This window comes from Dendroctonus ponderosae, unplaced genomic scaffold, assembly GCF_020466585.1.
Source record: "Dendroctonus ponderosae isolate FM_Combo_2020 unplaced genomic scaffold, Dpon_F_20191213v2 Dpon_F_20191213_1, whole genome shotgun sequence".
In the NCBI taxonomy this organism is placed as follows: domain Eukaryota; kingdom Metazoa; phylum Arthropoda; class Insecta; order Coleoptera; family Curculionidae; genus Dendroctonus; species Dendroctonus ponderosae.
Window position 1 is genome coordinate 57,542,106 of NW_026017110.1, and position 20,173 is coordinate 57,562,278.

Sequence of the window (20,173 nt, forward strand, 5' to 3'; positions counted from 1 at the left end):
ATTTCATTTTACTTGAAGGAATATTTTCAAAAGTAACCGATTGATGTCCTGACACCAAATGCATGTTCAATCAGAATATTAATTAAATTGTGACGTTCACACACAAAACAACCACCGTTATGTATTCAGTCAGTTTTCAGGCATTTTAGGGGAATGTTATGTTCCGGCATGATTAAATAATGACCCAGTTTAATGCGCTGCCCCGTTTTCCTCCATTCAGATAATCTGGGTGGTTATCCTTTAAATCATTAATAACATGACTAATTTTTCAACATAGCTTTTTCACACAGCGGCTGTAAATTTACCACAATTATTCAACATTAAATTTTTACAGTGATTAATCATCTGAAAAAAAAGTAATAATATCAAACTTAAATTAACGCACCTCAACTAACGATCGCAACTTCGAAAGGTTTACATCGATGCATCACATCAAATATATCATCAATGCGAATGAGCCTACAAAGTATTTAAAAATATTCAATGAGAAAGAATGAGAATCTAAAACCCGGTTGTTGAAAAATGCAACCCCATTTCCACTTTGAAATTTAGTCGTGTGGTATTAAATCCTTTTACAAAGTCAGATTATCATTATCCAGACTTTATTAGGGCATAACTTTTACATAATTACCAAACATGGATTTTGCGAACCATAAGCCACCTTTTTGTCTTAAATTTATCTTTATGAAGTATTAAAACTTATAAGTAGCCTTTTTTTGTTGAAAATGAGTCGTCTTTTAAAAGCGTCATGTTTTTTTATTAAAAAAAGATTAGAAAAAAACTTTCCAGTTTTTCTTTTGGAAAAAAAGTTTCCAAAAAGCTACCTGTCTACAAAACCTGATTGAAATCACGGGTTAGTGAACGAAAATATTTTTAATACTTTCTATGAATAAAGCTAAAATCTCAAAAGACGAAAATAAATCCAACATTTAAAACCAAAATATTAAAAAGCGAACCTCAATGACGTGCTTCTATATAACGACAGTTCTTTGTGAATGAATTTATTATCGAAACTTACTTTAACACCTTGCTTTCGACCCCGACTTACCTGCGAAAATATGTGTCAGCTGAATAACCATTGGTGGTAAGGGGAGAAAAATGCTGGCAACGAACAATGCAAAATGCGAAAATAAGTCGAGACAATTTATATGCAAATCCAAATGTTTCTTGATGAAACAATTAGTATTTTTTTAACGAACTCATTTTTATTTTGCCTGGATATTGCCGAAACAACTCAAGTTGGAAAAGTTTCTAAAACCGAACAATTATCCCAGTAAATTAAATTTCTTCCAGAAAGAATTTACTTGAATCGCACCCTTTTGAATTACTTTTTTAAACCAACAAATTTGATAACTTTGCGCACATAAATTGCAATATTAAGGAAAAACCTGTTTCAACAACATTAGAAAAATATATGACTTTACATTTGTGGATTTTAGATTAATTGTGCGACATGTAAATCGGCAAATAACTAAACGAGTCTCTTAAAAGGACTTGCAATAAACTGCACAGCACTTTACCGCAAAACTAGAAAATAATTAAATTGTACTAATGTAACTAAATTAACTGAAGTGTAGCGATTACGTTATTAACTGGTAGCTATTATCACCAGAATGCCAATAAACCATCAGGAATTATGCTTACCTGAATTTATACAGCATTCGGCTTACCTGGAAAAAAATAAAAACGTAAACATTTAAGCAATATCATATTTATCAACATATATTTAAAAAAAATATATTGAAACCTCAATTCAACATCAAGCCGAAATAAAAACCCGAATACGAGACGAGAAGGTAAAACTTGAAATGCAACAAACATTTGAGGACGATAAATAATGTATATTCAATCAACACAGGCAGAGTTTGAGATGTGCCACCACAGGAACCACCAGGATCAGTTTCGAGCCTATTGACCCTCATCATTTGGGTTCAGCCGGAAAATAACTACAAAATCTAACTGGAAAAAGTATATAAAGTACATATTTCGGTAGTGTTATTTTCAGGCTAAACCCAGCTGATGAGGCTCGAACTGGTCCTGGCGCGCCTGATATTAGCACGTTTCGCAATCTGTTTCTTCTTACATCAAAAACCTTTAGCTGTTCTGATGATACCGAAAGTTTAATTGTTTTTTGTTCTATCAATACATTTGCATAATTATATTCCGTTTGTTGTGAAAGGTGCGACACGCAATTAAAACTTGAACTCGATCATTTTAAAATATTAATTTTCAAGCGTTTATTTATTAAATTCCCCCTTTCCCAGGCCTTTAATTTACTTCAAAATGACTGTTTCTTCATAAGCATCCAAACTTGGCTTTGGATAAGGACTTGAAAGGAATTGCTTTTAATAAATTTGAATCTGTTAATGAACGGGCGGTAATTTGGAAGTAAACTTGGAGGCAAAACGGCACTAAAATGTAATTTGGATACTAAAAGAATACATTATCAAACTACAATTTCCTGCTTAAAAATATGCTAGGAAATTGTCTGCTAAATTTACCAAACTTAAACATTTTTCGCTGACAAAGAGAAAACGAATTTTTCAAGCTCAGTATCTAGATTTTTAAGGCAATCTCTCTCCAGTTTATTTTATCCGGACCACCTCAAAAGATGCAGTTTGGCTCAAAGATATCAATGGCAATGTGGGTCAAGTGATAGCTCGCGAATAGATCGATCAATCGCACAGTAGGTATAAAAGATATGTTATAGACTCGGCAATATTACCAAGCTTTTAGGTCTTATTCCACTTCACTTCAATCATATATAATTCTTAAACAAATTGAAAAAATGTACCAGTGTTTAAAGGGTAAAGAAGTGATTAAAAATCCAAAAAAAAAGTTTGAAGTGATGAACCCATAATTGTTTAAGTTTAGAACATTCGGTTAGCAATAATTTCATTTAACATTACAAACTCAGTAGTAGACAATGTTGACTAATTTATAAAATCAAGCCTCTGAACCAATTTGTAATTTGCCAATCCATTTTATTAATAATATTGATCGAACTGTCCATATTAATTAAACTAAACCGCTTATTTTAATAATTAAATACCACTGGGTAGAATTTCCAGGGCTAAAATTGAAACAATAAATTATTGCGTCCATGATTATTATAACGCGCATTAAAACCGAGCTGAAAAAATGCGGTTTTGATTCAATCCGGCTAGAAAAACCTGCTTACTTGTATGCAATATGCAAATAGAATCTGTGCGATGGTAAATCGTTTTAACCGGAAAACTTAGAGAACCAACAAATATTAAATGGAAATATTGCCGTTTTATTAAAAAGTTCAGAAGATTACAAGCGTATAAAATTGTCCCTGCTGAAAAGTTTTAGAAAGCAATTTTCTTTATTAAAATGAATTTGAGAAAATTGAAATTTGCGTCAGTAATAGCATTAGAGATGTATGCACAAGTGAGAAAATAGCATAAATGAATTATTACTAGTAATATCGCAGCGCCACTTTCCTAGAAAAATACCCGATTTTATCCTTCCAAAATGAGTATTTTTAACGTTTCTCTGGAAATATGATTCTCATTAAATTCAACGTGAAAATACAGTGAACATTTTGAAGAAAAAAATTTCGCAACAACAAAATAACATTCTTTTTCTAAAGAAACTTGATATTTAACCTATAGCACATTTACCAATAAACTTTCTTGATCTGCACATAATTTATTTTGAATGTTCCATACTTTACTTTCACACTGTATTAAGGTATTCAATAATTCATTATTAACGGCCTTTGAATAAATAAATACCTTCCGATCATTAATAGTTTCCGGAAAATGCTGCTACCGTAAATAACACTGGAACGTTGGTAAAAAAGTTTAAAAAATATAAAATTTCGAATTTAGATCGGTTTTGCCAGTTGATAGACCACGCAATCTAATCAAATAACTTGTTATTTAACATAAAATGTTCTTATCAACCAAGCAATTATAATAATTGCGCACAAACTGACAGAGCGGGAGTCCACAACAAAATTAATTCGAATTATGGCATAAAATTGTACGATTTGGGGTTTCAAATCAATGCAGTTCCCAATTGAATTGATCTGACGTCTAAAAAAAAAGAACACGCTTTTACTTGTTAAATTAACCAATGATTGATTGGTATTCGTTTCGATTGCAATAAGATTACCATTTTCGATCGTAACATCGATTTAAACTCATTTTTAGTCAGGATATTCAAATAAGAAGCAGAAAATTTAAATGTAAATTTCTTCAGCCAAACTAACCAAGTATTTGCATTTATTTCTGCCATTTCTATTCCAATTTACTATGGAAATTAAAGTAGATTTTTAAAACACATTTTCATTCTGAAATGAATTAACCAACCAAGATCTTCCCGAAAAACGAATTGAAGCGAAATAACGCAATGCAATTTCTTTGCCTAATGTAATTATGTAATATTTAAAGGGCGTGATTTCAAACAATTTTTCATTGGTGTTTAATTTTGCCAAGACAAAAAGATACAATGGAGTTTTTTGTAAAGCCGTTGAAAGGAAATTAACAAAGCGGATTACTTTGGGAAAAGCCCGTGTCCAGGCGGAGATAAAAAAGGGTCGGTAAGGAAAATTAGAAAGTTCTAAGATGGAATTTTAGATTAGAGTGGTTTGTACCATACGCTCCTAATTTCCAGCAAAACATGAAATTTCTGAATGACGATCCAGCTGATCGAATATTGGCAACAAAAGGTCTGGGAATTTAAAATATTCATTACCGTTCAAGGGCAATTTACTTGGGGTTTCTAAGGCAAGAGTTCGTAAATATTTCTACCTCAAATTAACACTTGCGGTACCAACAAGATATTGTTTCAGCCAAATTAGGTGTAGGAAGACTGAGATGTAAATTTGCCGTTGTTTCATTGTCAAGGAATTCAATTTGTGAACATTCCACCCGTGGAGGACTTTCCTTCGAGTGCTAATTAATTCAAAGCCCTTTCCGACAAAATTTCAAAGTGAAAATTTTCTGGAGGGTCCATATAATATTTAACAACAGACGTAAAGTCACATCAAGCAAATTTACATGTAAACAGCAAAATATGGAGGGCACCTCCCTCACAAAACAGGAGAAACATCGCATCGCTGGAGCTATGAATCAATACAAGCAAACTGCCTATATAAACCTACACTACGTCGATATTTCCACAGGCCTTTGAATGAACCTCCAGAAAGAGGGAGGAGTAGAGCATGGGCTTCCTTTATAGAGCTGAACTCAAGGGAAAATTAGTTGCTTGACTTAGAGCAGTTCGATTGTTTCTTTCTACTAGCTATCGCGTGTATCATTAATAGTTATACAAATAATTTTGTAGACTTACTTTTTTGTATCTGAAAAATCAGTTGCTTAACTTCAAACAAAAAAATTGGCTATTTTGCAAAAACTATTAAGGAAAACAACACAAGGAAAACACATTACAACAATGCAATGATGCAGGCAGGCAAATATTTGTGGAGCAACATATCAGCGTTAAATCGTACTTATGGTTAGTTTTTTTAATAAATCGGTCTTCAAATATTTTCTCTGTTAAGATATAAGTTTACCTTTCTTGCGGAGGCGGTGTATTCTTTATTAGCAGGAAATTGAGTGGTCGCTACTAAATGACTGATTAGTGAAGTTATACTGAAGACAACAAAGTTTGTTGAACAAACATAAAACGGTGTCAGTTTTATTTTGATCCAGGCTCGAAAAACCATTAAAAGGTTTCGCGCAGATTTCCCTTCGTCTCAAACTTTTGAAAGAACGATTTATCCAGAAACACTTTCTTTGTTGAAGATCTACTTATCTACCAGTTTATCAACTTTTTTCCCTAGAAAACTTTCAGTTAACATCAAGCTATGATACACTATCCAAACAAGTTAATGCATGTTTAAAAATGTAAAAACTTGTAGAGAATGTAAACTGATACTGGTGAATTCCTTTCCACCACAGTTTGAAAGCCCGAAAAGCTCATTAGTTTTAGCAACAGAAGGAAAAGCCTTTTGTTAATGAAAACTGATGTTGTGAAGTGAGGTTATGAAGGGACTTTAAGCAGTCCTGTCATAAATTGGGCAGTATAGTGATAGAACTCATGTAATGGAAGTACTTTTTGATGTGCAGAGAGCATTATTGCTTTGGAAACTAAAATGAAAGCTAAATTTTGAACTCATTAGAGTGATCACAACTATTTATAGTTTCATTAATCAATTGATTAGGTACTTTTGCTGCTAAATGCACCGGTGCCAAATTTATTATTTAGTTTTTTACGAATCTCTCAGTTTTTGCGGACAATTATTTTTTCTCCGTTATTTCCTACATACCGCCGGACAAACCCCCCAAGAAATGACCCTCATTCCCAGTTTATATAAGGAACAAATTATATTGTTGTTTCAGTAATTTCTTAAAAATTTTGGTGCATATGGGCCTTTGAGAGTCGTCTTATTATAAACTCGAAAAAAAATCAAGACCTAAATAAAGAGTTTCGTGTTTCGACTGCACTTGTTCGAATAAAAAATAATGCGGCCATGTGACGCATTAAGTTCAGTTTAGCGTTCCATGTTGGAATCGTCATTAGGAAATCTACGACTTTGCACGTTTTCCTTCAAATAATATTTGGTTGGCATGTATGTCCAAATTTAGGTCATATACCAATCCCTTCTCATCGCAACTACTAATTAGTTTGCGTTAGCGCATTAAATGTTCCCCAAATCTCCAAAATAGATTAGGTCCCAGCTAGAGTTTAGTTAACTTGAGGCAAGCCACCCATATTGACAAAAGTGTTGAAAATGTCAGGTTTAAATTTAAAATCATTGCTGGTCTTTAGTCTAAAAATACGTCGAAGTATCCAAAACATACAGAGACAGATTTGCCAGTTTTGTCTTAAAGCGTCTCGCCCAATTGGTTTGTAATTTGTATGTTTTGGGAAATGCGCCGCCAACTAGAAACATAATTAATGGAACATTGTATTGGTAAACGGTAATCTCATTAACAGGATCCTAAACAAAGGCATAAGTAGGGTTTGTCACGCACTTTCTATTTGCATTGTTTTTTTCTGGCCAGTATTGATTCTTTCCTACGGAAAGCAGTTTTCTATTAAAACACCTTGATGCAAAAGTTCCTTATTAGTCCAAAGGTAATCAATTATGTTCTTTGAAGGGAATTAAAGTTGTCTGAATGTGATATATCAAAAAAACACTCACAAAGCAAGCAAGTAGCCGTTAAGTACATAGTAGAATTTGCCCTTTCCCAGGCAAAAACCCTTTTCCGTTCACCCGTGTTTTAATAAAGATCCCTTACATTTCAATAAAATTGAATTTGGAAATGGCTATCCCTGGTGTAAACATTTCGTTACTTCCTCAGCCTGAATACATAACACGGCGACAAACACCCAAAAGTTTTACGGATAAAGTAAATATTTACAGAAAACAGGCAACGCAAATTTTGAAAGTTTATTAATGGAGTTTTACAGGACTGACATCATCGTCATTGAAAATTGAGTTGCTGAAAACATGACTCCTAATAGGACCGTATCCCCCTGGAATCACATTGAATTTCCTTTGTAAACATATAAAATAAGTTGAAAAACCGATATACCGGCGCTTTGACAGTTAAATTAGAATTTTGTCTTGAAAAGTTTTAAATAAGTTCAAAGCGTCGTCTTGATAATGCGTGAAAGTGTATTTTCTTATACAAATTGCTTCAGAAAAGTTTAACGTTCCATTTCCTGGTACTCACAACGTTTAATGATCAACAAAACTTCCAAAAGCGTTTATATCCGAGGTGAAATATATGCCTGATATAATACATTTATTTTGCGAAATTTACAATTTTCTAGGTATTTTTATTGCCAACTTTTCTGATGCAATTTGTCTCGCAAAGTTTTAAATTGCTGTTTAGTAACAAGCAGAAGATGCACTTTCATGTACAAAATTTAATTGATTTTGCAAGTTTCGTTAGTATTCAGGTTGGGTGTTGATCGTTTGCAAGCATAGGGGACTGACGTGCCAGCGCAATTAAAAATATAACAAAACACCCATAACGATGGAAAATATTTTGACATTTTCTATATTAAACTGGCCAAACACATGTATATCGCTTCAGTGGGCGGTTTGGAATTCAAATAATCGACTGTTTACTACTCAAAATCTCCCACCAAAGTGAACTTTCATTGTAAACGATTCCTATGGAAATAGTACACAATTTAGTAAAACACATGGCAAATTTATGATATATTTGTCTATATTCGACATGTCTGAATCGGGATTTTCCAAGAAATTTCGCCAATGTTATTCAGATGCATCCGAAATGTCCAGAGCAACAAGATGACACATGATAATCCAATTCACTATTACCTATTAAACGATTATTAAACCAGCGCTTAAAACTCCCCATCTAATTGAATATATTATAAAACCGCAGCTTAATTCACTGCCTTAACTAAGCCGCAATAAGATATCTATGGAAACTTTCGATATTGAGAAACTTCGTTCATCTTATCCACGGAATACCAAGATAAACCAACCGGAACTTAATTAATTTTTCATCAACATCAGCGTAAAAATTAAGGCAGTTATAAATATTCCAAACAAAACTGTTCTAGGAAAATTTTGTTTTGTACAACACAATTTTACTTTAGATGTGAACATCAATAGCAGATATAAATTACAGGAACAATTTGACTTATTATTGGTCTAGATCACATTCCATTTAGTGCAGTTTGCGACATATTTACCTACTCGAGTCGATGACATCTAATTTTTCAAAGACTAATGAAGAGTTTTAAGCTCTATTTGAACCCAAAAAAAGTTCCGGGCTTTACAGGCGCTTTTCCAAAGCCGACTTTGGCAAAGTTTTTTTTTGTTATCTCCTGTACATTGTTAACTACTATTGTCAAACCGTACAAATTCAAAGGGTGAAACAGAGGGGCTATTTCGAGCCTCTAATCTGCTTAGTAGAGAATTAGCGGTTGCAGTTTTTATCGATTAACAAAACATTGCAGGTTCTGCGGATAAAAGCCCGATGCCAAGAAATTATTTTTCGAGAACAATATATGCAACCCACTTTGAATACAGGGATTATACAGGCAATATTCCAATTTAGAGCGCATTTGCGTATTCAGTAATGCTAAAATACGTGAGGAGTAGATTGCAACTGTACAAAGAAAATCAATTTGAATGCTTCGTAGACGATGTGAAAATCCCGAGGTGAATTTTCGTTATTTTATACTCATTCCCTTTAGAGGGAATATGTTAACATTGTCTCCTTCGCTTTTAGAATATTAAACTATTTGCAACGTTTTGGTTTGGGTCATGTTAAAACATCAAAATTGGTGACAAATGTTAATTTCATTTTCTCATGTCTATCGATACTCTCATTTAAATATAGTACTCTCAATAAATATTTTTTGTCTCGTTCAAACTCCCACCAACTTGTAATTGTACATACATCGAATTATTCAAGTGGCCCGCATAAAATTCGTATCTTTTATAAACGGTTTTTTTTTAAATCCTGAATTAATACCTGAGTTAATAGCCATTTTTTCGATTGCAAAACTTGCCTATTATATGGCCACCGCGGCCGCCGGATCTTACACCACTCGATTTCTTCTATGGGGATATTTAACGAAAAAGGTGTACCAAGATAGACCCGCAGATATTTAGTATTTTCAACATAGAATTAGGATGGAAACAAAAAATATTTTATGTGGAACCCTGCATACAGATGTTTGATTGGTTGACTTTCTGGATATTTACAAAAGACATCGATTGCAGGACCCGAGTAGTAAGTTTTTCACTGCAATAATGTGTGAGGCTTAGCAGCTTATGTAGAATATTAAAACGTTAAACCGCAATATTTTCAAATTGCTTACATTAAAGCCACCGAAAGATCAGATTCTTCGCACCTATATTAAATTTGGAGCTTGCATTGCTTATTCCTTCTTGCGTCCCTATTCTTTGCAGGATTATTTACCCATTTTAAAGGTGGTTAACATGCAAAGTGCTTCGAAATGGAGTAGCATAAAACGATCAAACAAACAATGAAGTGGAAAATTTGAAATCAAAACATACAGGGTCAGTATGTTTGATAAGTGATGATACAAATCAACTCGTCTAACCCATCAAATTAACTGATAATCTTGACTAGCTATTTTGTGCACCAGTGAAACACGTGATACAGAAAAGTGCTGATAATTTATCGGTAGCACCAAACGAAAAATACAATATGAGATTTAAGTTTCACTTGAACAGGTGAATATATAAATAATATACACTACCTTTTAAATCATTGTTCGGTTGAGGGCTTATAATATCATTCAAATAATGTTCCAGACCTCGCATATGTTCCAGAGGACTACTTCCGTTTGCACTAACTACACCACAGCGATCCTGAAACAAAAAATATACTATTTGCTTCAACCGTAAAAAAATTATATTTACCATGCAATTAAAATACATCAGCATAAAATTGTAATTTGATGCCAAGATTGCTGTTATTTTACAAAATACAAGTGCCAACTTCAATCCGTGGAAAAGTATCAATTATTAAAGACATTCGGTCTTATACACTTTTAAATCGTCTTTCAACATGAGAAACAATTTTCTTTGAGGAATTTATCCAGCGCTAGATGTAACAAAGAAAGGAGCGATAATTGTCCCAAGTCAGCTTTGTTGCTGGGTAACCGTGATAATAGATTTCAAAATGCAGGGGTTGTCACTTCGATCCATATTTCGCAGTTTATTTCCAGACACTGACCTGCTGAGCAGACACTGGCGATATTCATAAAATTAATCATTAACGAAGCGCCGAACTGCTCAAATAATTTCAGAAAACTACCAGTAAACCCTCAACACAACAACCGATTGCATCCAGGAAATTTGTCCAACTTTCCACAATGGAGCTGCAAAACCTATTAAATGTCCGGCAGTGTTTGAGGAGCTGCTGTTCTAACCCAAACTAATGACCAATAAATAATGTCTGTTTAATCCTAAATACAATTGACTTTAACCGGTTTAATTTGCACTCACGTACGACTGAAAACGGAGCAATCTGGATCCGCAAGTCCTTTATCAGGGACCTTAGCAAACAAACCAAATGCGCGGTTTTACGTAAATGTAATGTTTGATGGTAAATTTTTAACTCTTAACAACAAATCTCAATGTATCAGTCGAACAAGTGATTTTTAACAATAGTTGTAAAAATAGACACTAAATTTATGAGCGTACATTTAGACCAAGCTATTAAAAAAGTTATGAAAGGAGCTTCCAACCATTTTCTTTATTGGGACTCGGAAGTAGATGCAAGTCTTCAAAAGAGTTTCCAATCACAAATATTAATACTAAATCTCAATTTGCACAAACGAATTATCAGAGCGAATTTTGATATATTATATTCCTACTATTGTTACACAATTTATTAACATACTCTTTTTTAGGTTCATTTAGGTTCTTTTGATAACGATAGCAGAAAATAGCTATCGAAACGTCAAGGTAATTTTTCAAATTAATTTCTCTACTAATTGGAATTTTCTCTTACAGATATTTATCTTACAGATATTTTTTCTCTTACAGATATTTTTTATATATTTTCTCACACAGTTAGGCTTGAGCCTAACTGTGTCGCAGGATACCCTCTAGGTGATAGTTTCTTGATTACTTTTTGATAAATAATTCGTTCTTATTGCGAAATAGGAGCACTATTTATCAATTTGTAATAAAAGACGTGAGGAAATTCTGTCTTTTTTAAAAACAAAAATTTTTGAGGCGAAATACCCAAAAAGAAGTTTGTAAAAAATGAATCCGCCTCAACAATATAGAACTTATCTACTAAATCTCATGTTTAGAATTTAAATTTTCAATATTTAGTTTCTTCTCTAGTAACTCGTAAAATATGATGACCATGGTTGGGTTTGCATTCTAAAACCCTTTGATTGAAAAATTCAGATTTTCCACAGTTTTGGTAAATTAATATCAATATATGGCGTTTGATACTGTAATGAACTAGTCATACAAAAAATAATATATAATATAAAAACATAACAAGAAATGTATTACAGTCATTAATGAAAATATTTTCAATGTTATTCAAAGATGATTCCAGGCTCAAATACCTAGACTCAAACCTAGAAGGTTGTGAATGAAGAATAATTGGAACAAATTTGCAGAAAGAAAAAGAGCAAAGATTTTGTAAGAAGAAAGTATGAGAAAAGACACCGACGCAGCAAAGCACTCTTTGCCTTTCCGCTTGATTTTCGGGAAATAAAAAAAGAGTCAAACTAATTATAAATAGAAATACCTACAACCAGTTTAAAAAATTACCACCTGTACCAAAAATATTCCGTATTAGGCGATTATTAAGCACTACATATAAACTCCATGAAAATTAAAAAATGAATTTGCATTTTATGCTTTAGTTGATGTACAGAGTTTTCAATAATTACAGCAAAGCTAATGAATTATGAAAATGAATGCGTGAATGAATTATGAAATCCTGACAAAAATATAGAAAGGCCTGAAAAAGATATTTAAATTAATTTTTTTTTTATTTCTCTACCTCATTTGAATAGGATTTTGAAAGTACCTAACTACCAGCAAGAGGTGAAATAATATTGTAAAATTCCTCATCAAAATATAAAACTTCACATTTTTTAAATTAATATTGCCATGTTGCTAATCATACAAAAATCCGCAGTATGAAAGAAGTAAAGTAAAATAAGTTCCATGATGGAAACCAAATGAAAGTTCATCATTAAAATAAAGGATTTCTTAGATCGGATATTGCATCCTATTATTTGCTCGAAAATGGCTTATAATAATGAAAAAGATGCAGTTTTTGCAACAAGCTCACATAAAAATTGTTCATAAAATCCGGCGCAACTGTTTCATTACTCCTTTGTTTCGCATTCATAAATCTGAAAACGTTAACAATCTCTCATGTTAGAGCTTTGCATATGCGATACAAATGTAAATAAATAATTGCAAAGTGAAGTTCTGGGTTGGTTTGCTCATAAATATTAGAACAAACTGTGCTACTAGACTAGACTCGAGTGAAACGTTTGCATGACCAAATTTAAACTTGGGCTGTGGAAATTCAATTATTCAAGCAGAAAGAAAAGTGGAATTTTAATTTTTTCGTTTAACGAAGCATTTGTTTTCTAGTTAACTAACGCAACTCCTACGTTATCGAGTTACGAGGAAAACATGGCAAGTGTTTTTCCCTAACTCCATGGCTGGAAAATTGCTTTTTTAAATGATTCAGCTTCCATTTGTGTTTCTTTGCCCAACAAAACCGTTAACAAAAGCATGATTATCGTATTGTTCTTTTATCAGTTTTCTTGGACAATAACATTCAGTTCCATGTGGAGATTATATAAAGTTTACGTGCACATGTATGTAGATGATTATAATCGGTTTACTTTATTGTTTCGCGCAGCATCGTTGACGGCTTTAATGTTATGTTGTTTGTCTAATGATATATTTTATCAAATTAAATTCATTGTTTTCTTTATGCTTGCACGTTAATTATAATTGGACATTGATACGTTTTGTCTATGACATACTTTATTACACTGTTTTTGTAATGTATTTGGTATATCTTTTTAAATAGTCTTTTTAAATAGTTTTGAGAACAGACCGAACTTAGACGAGCGGATTTTGGATTCGGCTCAGTTCGTTTGAGGTTTGAGGATAAAATATTACAATTAATTGAAGCAAGTGCAGCACACAGATTCTTTAATTGAGCGTAACAAACATCAAACTCTGGAGTTGTCAGACATTCAATAATTAATTGTTTTTCAAATTTCTGGCAAATCCCAACATCTTCTCTATTTATTTTAATGTGTCCGTCTAATATATTTCGTCTGTATGAATTCAAGAAGGCTCACTCAGGTAGATATTAAATATGAGCAAAAATCCCCATGTCACATTCAATCGGAAGTTGGGGTTTCGTAGGGGATCTATGAAGGAAAACTTCCTTAGGCTATGCAGAGATATGATGACATTAATCCTTGATGTAAGTAGATGAGGGGAAACACATAAGCCTTTTTCAACATTGGAAATATTGATGATTAAGAGAATATATTGCCAAATAGTAATTAACAGAGTTACCAACTTTACTTACGATTCGCTGCTCCTAAAGGTGGTTTACGGCCAGCCAGAAAATATTTTTTAAATTGCCTTAATCGAGTATTACTTTTCAAACTTTTTGTTCACAATTTTACTGAAACGCTCAACTTTAAGACATTTCTCAGGCGAATATTTAATAGGGTTTGTCTAATTTTATCTACATCAACATTTCACAGCAAATATTGTATTCTTTGTTTGGAAAATCCGTATATAAAAGCTTCATTGTTTTGTATCTGTGCGGCTTTTAATGACTTGCAAAAGGGAGCCCCACCGGCGTTGTTCGCCAGTATTTTATAAGTAATTTATTCTACGTGCTTTCCCGAACGCATTATCACTGCATTTCCTGGATTGGTGAGCCTTAAAGTCTATCAATTTCCAGTCTGACTGGCTAATTTCATCACAAATGCAACAAAAAATAACTTATAAAAGTTGTGTATACAAAATCCAGAAATCCCAATGGCCTCAATCTGATTTCTAAAAATAAAAATTCAACTAGTTGAGAATTAAGACTCTTCCATGGTTTGATTGCAAATGCACCATGTCATGTTATATACCTGCTGTCTATACAATAGATCTTTACATACTATGATGTATATATAAATTATGTGCGCTACTGAAGCAGAATGCCAGATTTATTTTTATTTATTTATAGCCCATACGATCGGACTCATGGCCATTTCTATTTCCAGCTTGGCGTTTACCTCACCTGAGTGTCTAGCATTTGCTCTTCATAGATTTAATAGGCTTGGGAATCACAGCAAGCATATTAAAAATATCCACAGATAAAAACATGAAAACTGGAACAAACCAATGCTGAGGGCGATTCAACGTCAATGAATTACAACAATAAGAATAAAACATTTGTCATAGTTTTTCATAGAAAACATGCAATGCATATGGGAATATTATGCTGAAAACCAATCGTCAATATTTAATAGGCAGTGTTTGTCCACGGAATCTGTTGAATGTTTAATGAAGCCACAGATGAAAGGAAAAAATGACAATAGCAATAACAATAATAACGGAACAATAACAAGGACCAGTAATATTGATTCTAATTTCTTAATTGCGAAAGTTAGTTGTGTATAGAGTGTTCTGTGAATTCAGTGATCTATTGAATCGATCAAATAGTTGAAAACCGCTAGTTGTGTCTGAAAATCTCAATTAGGTGGAAAATTTATACTACTTAACTTAAACACCCTGTACTAATAGAAGGCAAATTTTCCAAAATATAGTTATTTTAAACAACTGAAGATACCTACGATCAAGCGATATAACTATTTGGAAGATGCTGATTATGAACATTAACACAAAAAACAGTTAAATCCGCTGTTTTTTCGCTTATTTGGCACAATAGTTTCTCAAAAATGATGCTGCCAATTTTTGGAGTAAATAACACAATAATGCCAACATTTTTTGAGAGTTACGAAAATTTCCATGAATGCCCACAATGTCCTCTGTAATACCAAACGTTTCTTCACCACTTTCAGGCGGTTTAGAGAATTTGGCACATTTTGAATGCCAAGGAAAAAATTGCATATCTGTTTGTGACAGAACTTCAAAAACGGTGCTCATTCAAAGGGGACAAAATAAGCAAAAAGCAAGTTATTCAGTCAAACGGAAAAATAAGTCATTAATAGTATCTATATTTTCAGAAGCTTACAGCTATGATGATCCCAATGGCTCAAAAGTCACTTTCCTTGTATTATTAATTACAATTGTATTAAACATCTCTGGTAACTTTCCGAAAATAAATTATTCGGTGTTAAAGGCGTTTTAGCTCAAAATAATCAGAGTGTGATTCTGTCACCTCTCATGGTTCCCGATTTGAAATGAGCTCAAATTTGTTTATCTTACACATTTAAATATCATGCTTTCTATGAAACATATTTGAAAACCTAAACTCTATAAAAAATATACTCTTATAAAATTCGGTTGAAATATCCAAAGAACTTTTTTACACTGCTTGTTGGGTATTTTGCCTCAAAAATTTTTCTGGAGAATACAGAATTTCCTCACGTCTTTTATTGCAGATTGATAAATAGTGAAAAAAATAGTAATAATAGTAATTAAAAAAAGATACAAGTGAACTTGTCAAATATTAAGACTATCTGGAACTTTAAGCGTCTGTATCTTAGAAGCGGTTGATGACATCAAAACATCAAAATAATAACTGATCTTTTCAATAGCGCGCCTCAAGAGCTGTATTTTTCTAGTTAGGCATTTTCAGAAAAATGAAAAATAATTTATAAAATAGGAAATTCTGTCTTTTTTCAAGACAAAACGTTTTGAGGCGAAATAGCCAACAAGCAGTTTGAAAAAAAATGAATCCGCCTCAACAATATAGAACTTATCCAAAGAATTGTTGAAATTTTATTTATTTTAACATATGCGCTTTAATGACTGCGCTTGGATGCTCCTGGTCGCTTGAAATGTAAAAAAAAACTCTAAGGAAGCGTTTATCGATTTCAACATATCATTTCGGTCATCTTCAGGGATTCGGGGAGGTCAGAAAGTTCAGCTCAAAGTCAATCAATGATCAGTTTGTAGGATCGGACCTGCGTAATTAATCAAGCAAGTCACTCGGACGAATCAGAACAATCCTAACCTCTAAACAGACAGAAGCAAGACAGAGTTTTTCGAGTCCTATTAAGGTTGAAACAAAATGTTCAACTCCCGTCAAGATAGAGCAAAACTTTCTTGATAACTATCATCTGAATCTGAGAAACGGTTGAATATCAGAATATTATTACGCATCCACGACTATCTTTCCATATCTGGGCATTATCAGAAACCCTGAACGTTTAAAGAGATACAAGTGAACTTGTCAAATTTTAAGAGGGTCTTGAACTTTAAGCGTCTGTATATAAAAAGCGGTTGATGACATCAAAATAATAACTGATCCTTTCCTAGCTAGGAATTTTCAGAAATCCCAGCCTTTTTGCTTAAGAATGTGCATCTCAAAAACGGTCAAAATATGACATAGAATTCTGACTGTCAGAGTTTTCAACTCCTCGTATCAGTGAAAAAGGTTTTTTTTTCTAGAGGACTACAATGTTTTAGGAAAATTGATGACCTTTTGAAAATGCCGGGCCAGGGAGCGATTTGTCACCCTCAATTGTTCAAATTAAACTATTTTAAGACCTACAAATGCATAACTAGATATTTTAAGTTTACCAGATGCGAAATACAAGTTTGCTTAACCGATATTCCGTTCGTAAGACTCCAATGTTATCTTTGTTGTTCCACTTTTCCTTGAATTTTGTTAAAATTGTGCGCAAACATCTAGTAACTTTCCAAAAATATATGTTTTCATTAATCAAGTCCAAGCCCTTGTTTGAATTTTTCAATAGGGTTATTCCGTTGTGAAGTGTTTGCTTCGAGAATAATAGTTACAGCTAATGTAAATAAATGTCGTGTTGAGGTGAATAGCGTATTTGAATAAAACCGCATGACATAATAGTCTTGATAATTATATTTTAATTTATGTTTCACCTCGATAATCATTACCCGAGTAATACACGGTGCCGATAAAATGTAAAAGCCTGATTAAACAGTACTTAACGGCCTTTATCGTTATCTTTGTTTGTTTTAAAGCAATCCATAGAAAAAAGTATATAGCGGCTGTTTCGGTGATAACAAATTGTGTCGCCTAAAAGCTAGGAAATAACAATAATAAAAGTTAAAATTAAACATTGCTACATTACCAAGCAGATACAGCTCAATGGGGAAGCACCAAACAGATCAAAACAGTGAGGAATCAAAAATAAAACAACATAAAAAGTTAAATTTATTAAATAAAAATTATCACAAGGCTACAGGGGAAAATAAATTAGATCATTCTCACAAGTACAGGAGAAAGTTGAGCAGGTGAAAAAACAGCAAGCAAACAGACAACAAAAACAGTTTTAACACAGCATTTGCATATCACAAAACTAGTGCCTTAAGCCAAGTGCCACTCTTTACCTGGAAAGGCAGCAAATCTCGAACATCGTCCATATTGGTAATTTCGAAGGTGGGCGGCTGAGGAAAAGGTCCTTTTCCAGGATATGAGGTGCTCCTTCGAAATTTAACCGGCGATATAATCTGTTGAGGTTGATTAAAAGTAGGACTAGGCTTTCGACCAGGCGGCATCCCAACGCCCATTTGTTGAAGTGGCGTTAAGTTGGGAACACTCCGACCTCGATTCCAAGCAGAATTTGCTGAAGGAGCAGCATTTGAGTTGGGATTCCATCCTTGCCCTGGTGGCCCAGGAGGTCCGCCAGTCCATGATCCAAATCCTTTCGCATAGAGGGGATGATTTGAAAGCGATTGCTGTCGTCCCATTTGCGGAGGAAAATTGTGACTGGCCGTTATAGCTCTTCGTGTCTGATTGGCCTGATTCTGACCCATATTTCCTCCGAACAGCTGCTGTTGTTGATTTGGCGATGGAAAATTTTGGAATCCCATACCGTTCATTCCAGCCAAGTTGGGAACGAACCCATCTTCGATTGCAGTCGACCACAGAGCTCCTGCGGGAGTTGTGGGTTCTGCTGGGTGGAAGTAAGCCGGAAGAGACAGTACCGACTTGCCGACGGGGGTTACTTGGTCAGACAATTTTTCCGAAAGATTATTCACGGGAGTGCTGGATGGCATTTCTGAGTCTTTCGCGGGAAGAGATGAGGAGTTTTTCTCAGTCGGTGTCGTCGAGGTCGTATTTGCGTCCCCGACAACCGACGAGACTGCATTAGACAATTCATCTCCGGTAGAGCTGCTAACAGCTGCCGCACTCTTCTCAGAGGAATCATCTTGCATTATCGCACTATAACTCTTAGCTTGGATCAGAATGTCGGTTCCGTTGCTGCTCGTAGTTGTCGGCGTCGACGAATAAAATATTGTATTTTGATTTGACTTCGACGAATTAACAGATATCTCCACTGCACTTAACCCGATGTTCGTATTGCCACTTAAACTAAATTCCCCCATTAGAGCACGTCACTGTCCGGAAGAACAGTCGTACGGTGTCCCGTGCTTTGGTTATGTCATACACATAGACTTGCCGCCCAGTTGTGAATATGAACACTCAACCAGTGAACCAGCAGCCCACTTTCATGTTAATGTCACTTGTATCTGCCAGATGCCAGATCCGACCGTCTACCACGACACCCGAGCACGGGCGATCTCCGACGATGGCGACGCTGAACGGGCCGCGCGCTCTATTCCTGACGAATCACAAAAGGAGCGCCGACGCTGAACCGACGTCGCATCCAATTCGAGCGCGCGCACCTGATCGAACAGCTGATGACGGCACTTTGAACGACACCTCTATTTGTAAATAGAGGAGGTCCAATGCGTTATCTATTTCTGCAACGAGGGCGCCACATGTACATATCAATATAGAGCTTACAATGCCTATAGTAGAGAGTTTTTGCGCTCGCACTCCTGTATCATTGCCCTACTCTGCACAACATACACACTGCATCTTTCCCACATACGTGTTTGATGTTTTACAGTAAACACTTTTAAAGTATCGCACAGAGACCCTCTTAAAAGTGTCCTCCTACTACAAGAATTCATAAATACACATACTAATATTTGCCAAATTGTATTTAGAAATTTTGCACTACTGCCCACTTGCACCAAACATTTAAGAAAGACTTAGGCCCATTTTCATCAGAAACAAGCGAATCACACTTTGACGAAACTAAGTTTATGTTAAACGCCGAAATTAAACGCGTTTAACGACGGACCGTTTTCACCAGCGCTTCGGTACGTTTCACAAACCGCGTTTATTGAAACGCAGTTTAAGAAACTGGAAACAATGGCATCGTTGCAAAAGTAAGAAATATTACGATTCTCATCGCAAAATCATCTTATCAAGGAACCATTTGGGCCTATGACGTCAATAACCCGTTATCAAACCCAAACTTCCTGCTCGAACTAAGGCCCATTTTCATCAGAAACAAGCGAAACGCAGTTTGATGAAACTAAGTTTATGTTAAACGCCGAAATTAAACGCGTTTAACGACGGACCGTTTTCACCATCGTTTCGGTACGTTTCACAAACTGCGTTTATTGAAACGCAGTTTAAGA

At 34.3% G+C, this 20,173-nt stretch overlaps 1 protein-coding gene across 2 annotated transcripts in view; it reads right to left on the minus strand.

The window, feature by feature from the left end:
- Positions 1 to 19,711, minus strand: part of LOC109537887 (cytoplasmic polyadenylation element-binding protein 2) — a 70,864-nt gene extending 51,153 nt beyond the window's left edge. Inside the window, exons 1-2 of one of the 2 annotated variants that reach the window (XM_019904812.2) lie at positions 18,068 to 19,711; positions 10,255 to 10,366 (exon numbers count right to left, since the gene is read on the minus strand). In XM_019904812.2, coding sequence (XP_019760371.1) covers positions 10,255 to 10,366; positions 18,068 to 19,066 — 1,111 coding nt within the window. In that variant the 5' untranslated portion in view covers positions 19,067 to 19,711. The remainder of the gene's footprint in view (positions 1 to 10,254; positions 10,367 to 18,067) is intronic. The other variant, XM_019904811.2, reaches the window with a different exon arrangement.
- Between the last annotated feature and the right edge of the window lie 462 nt (positions 19,712 to 20,173).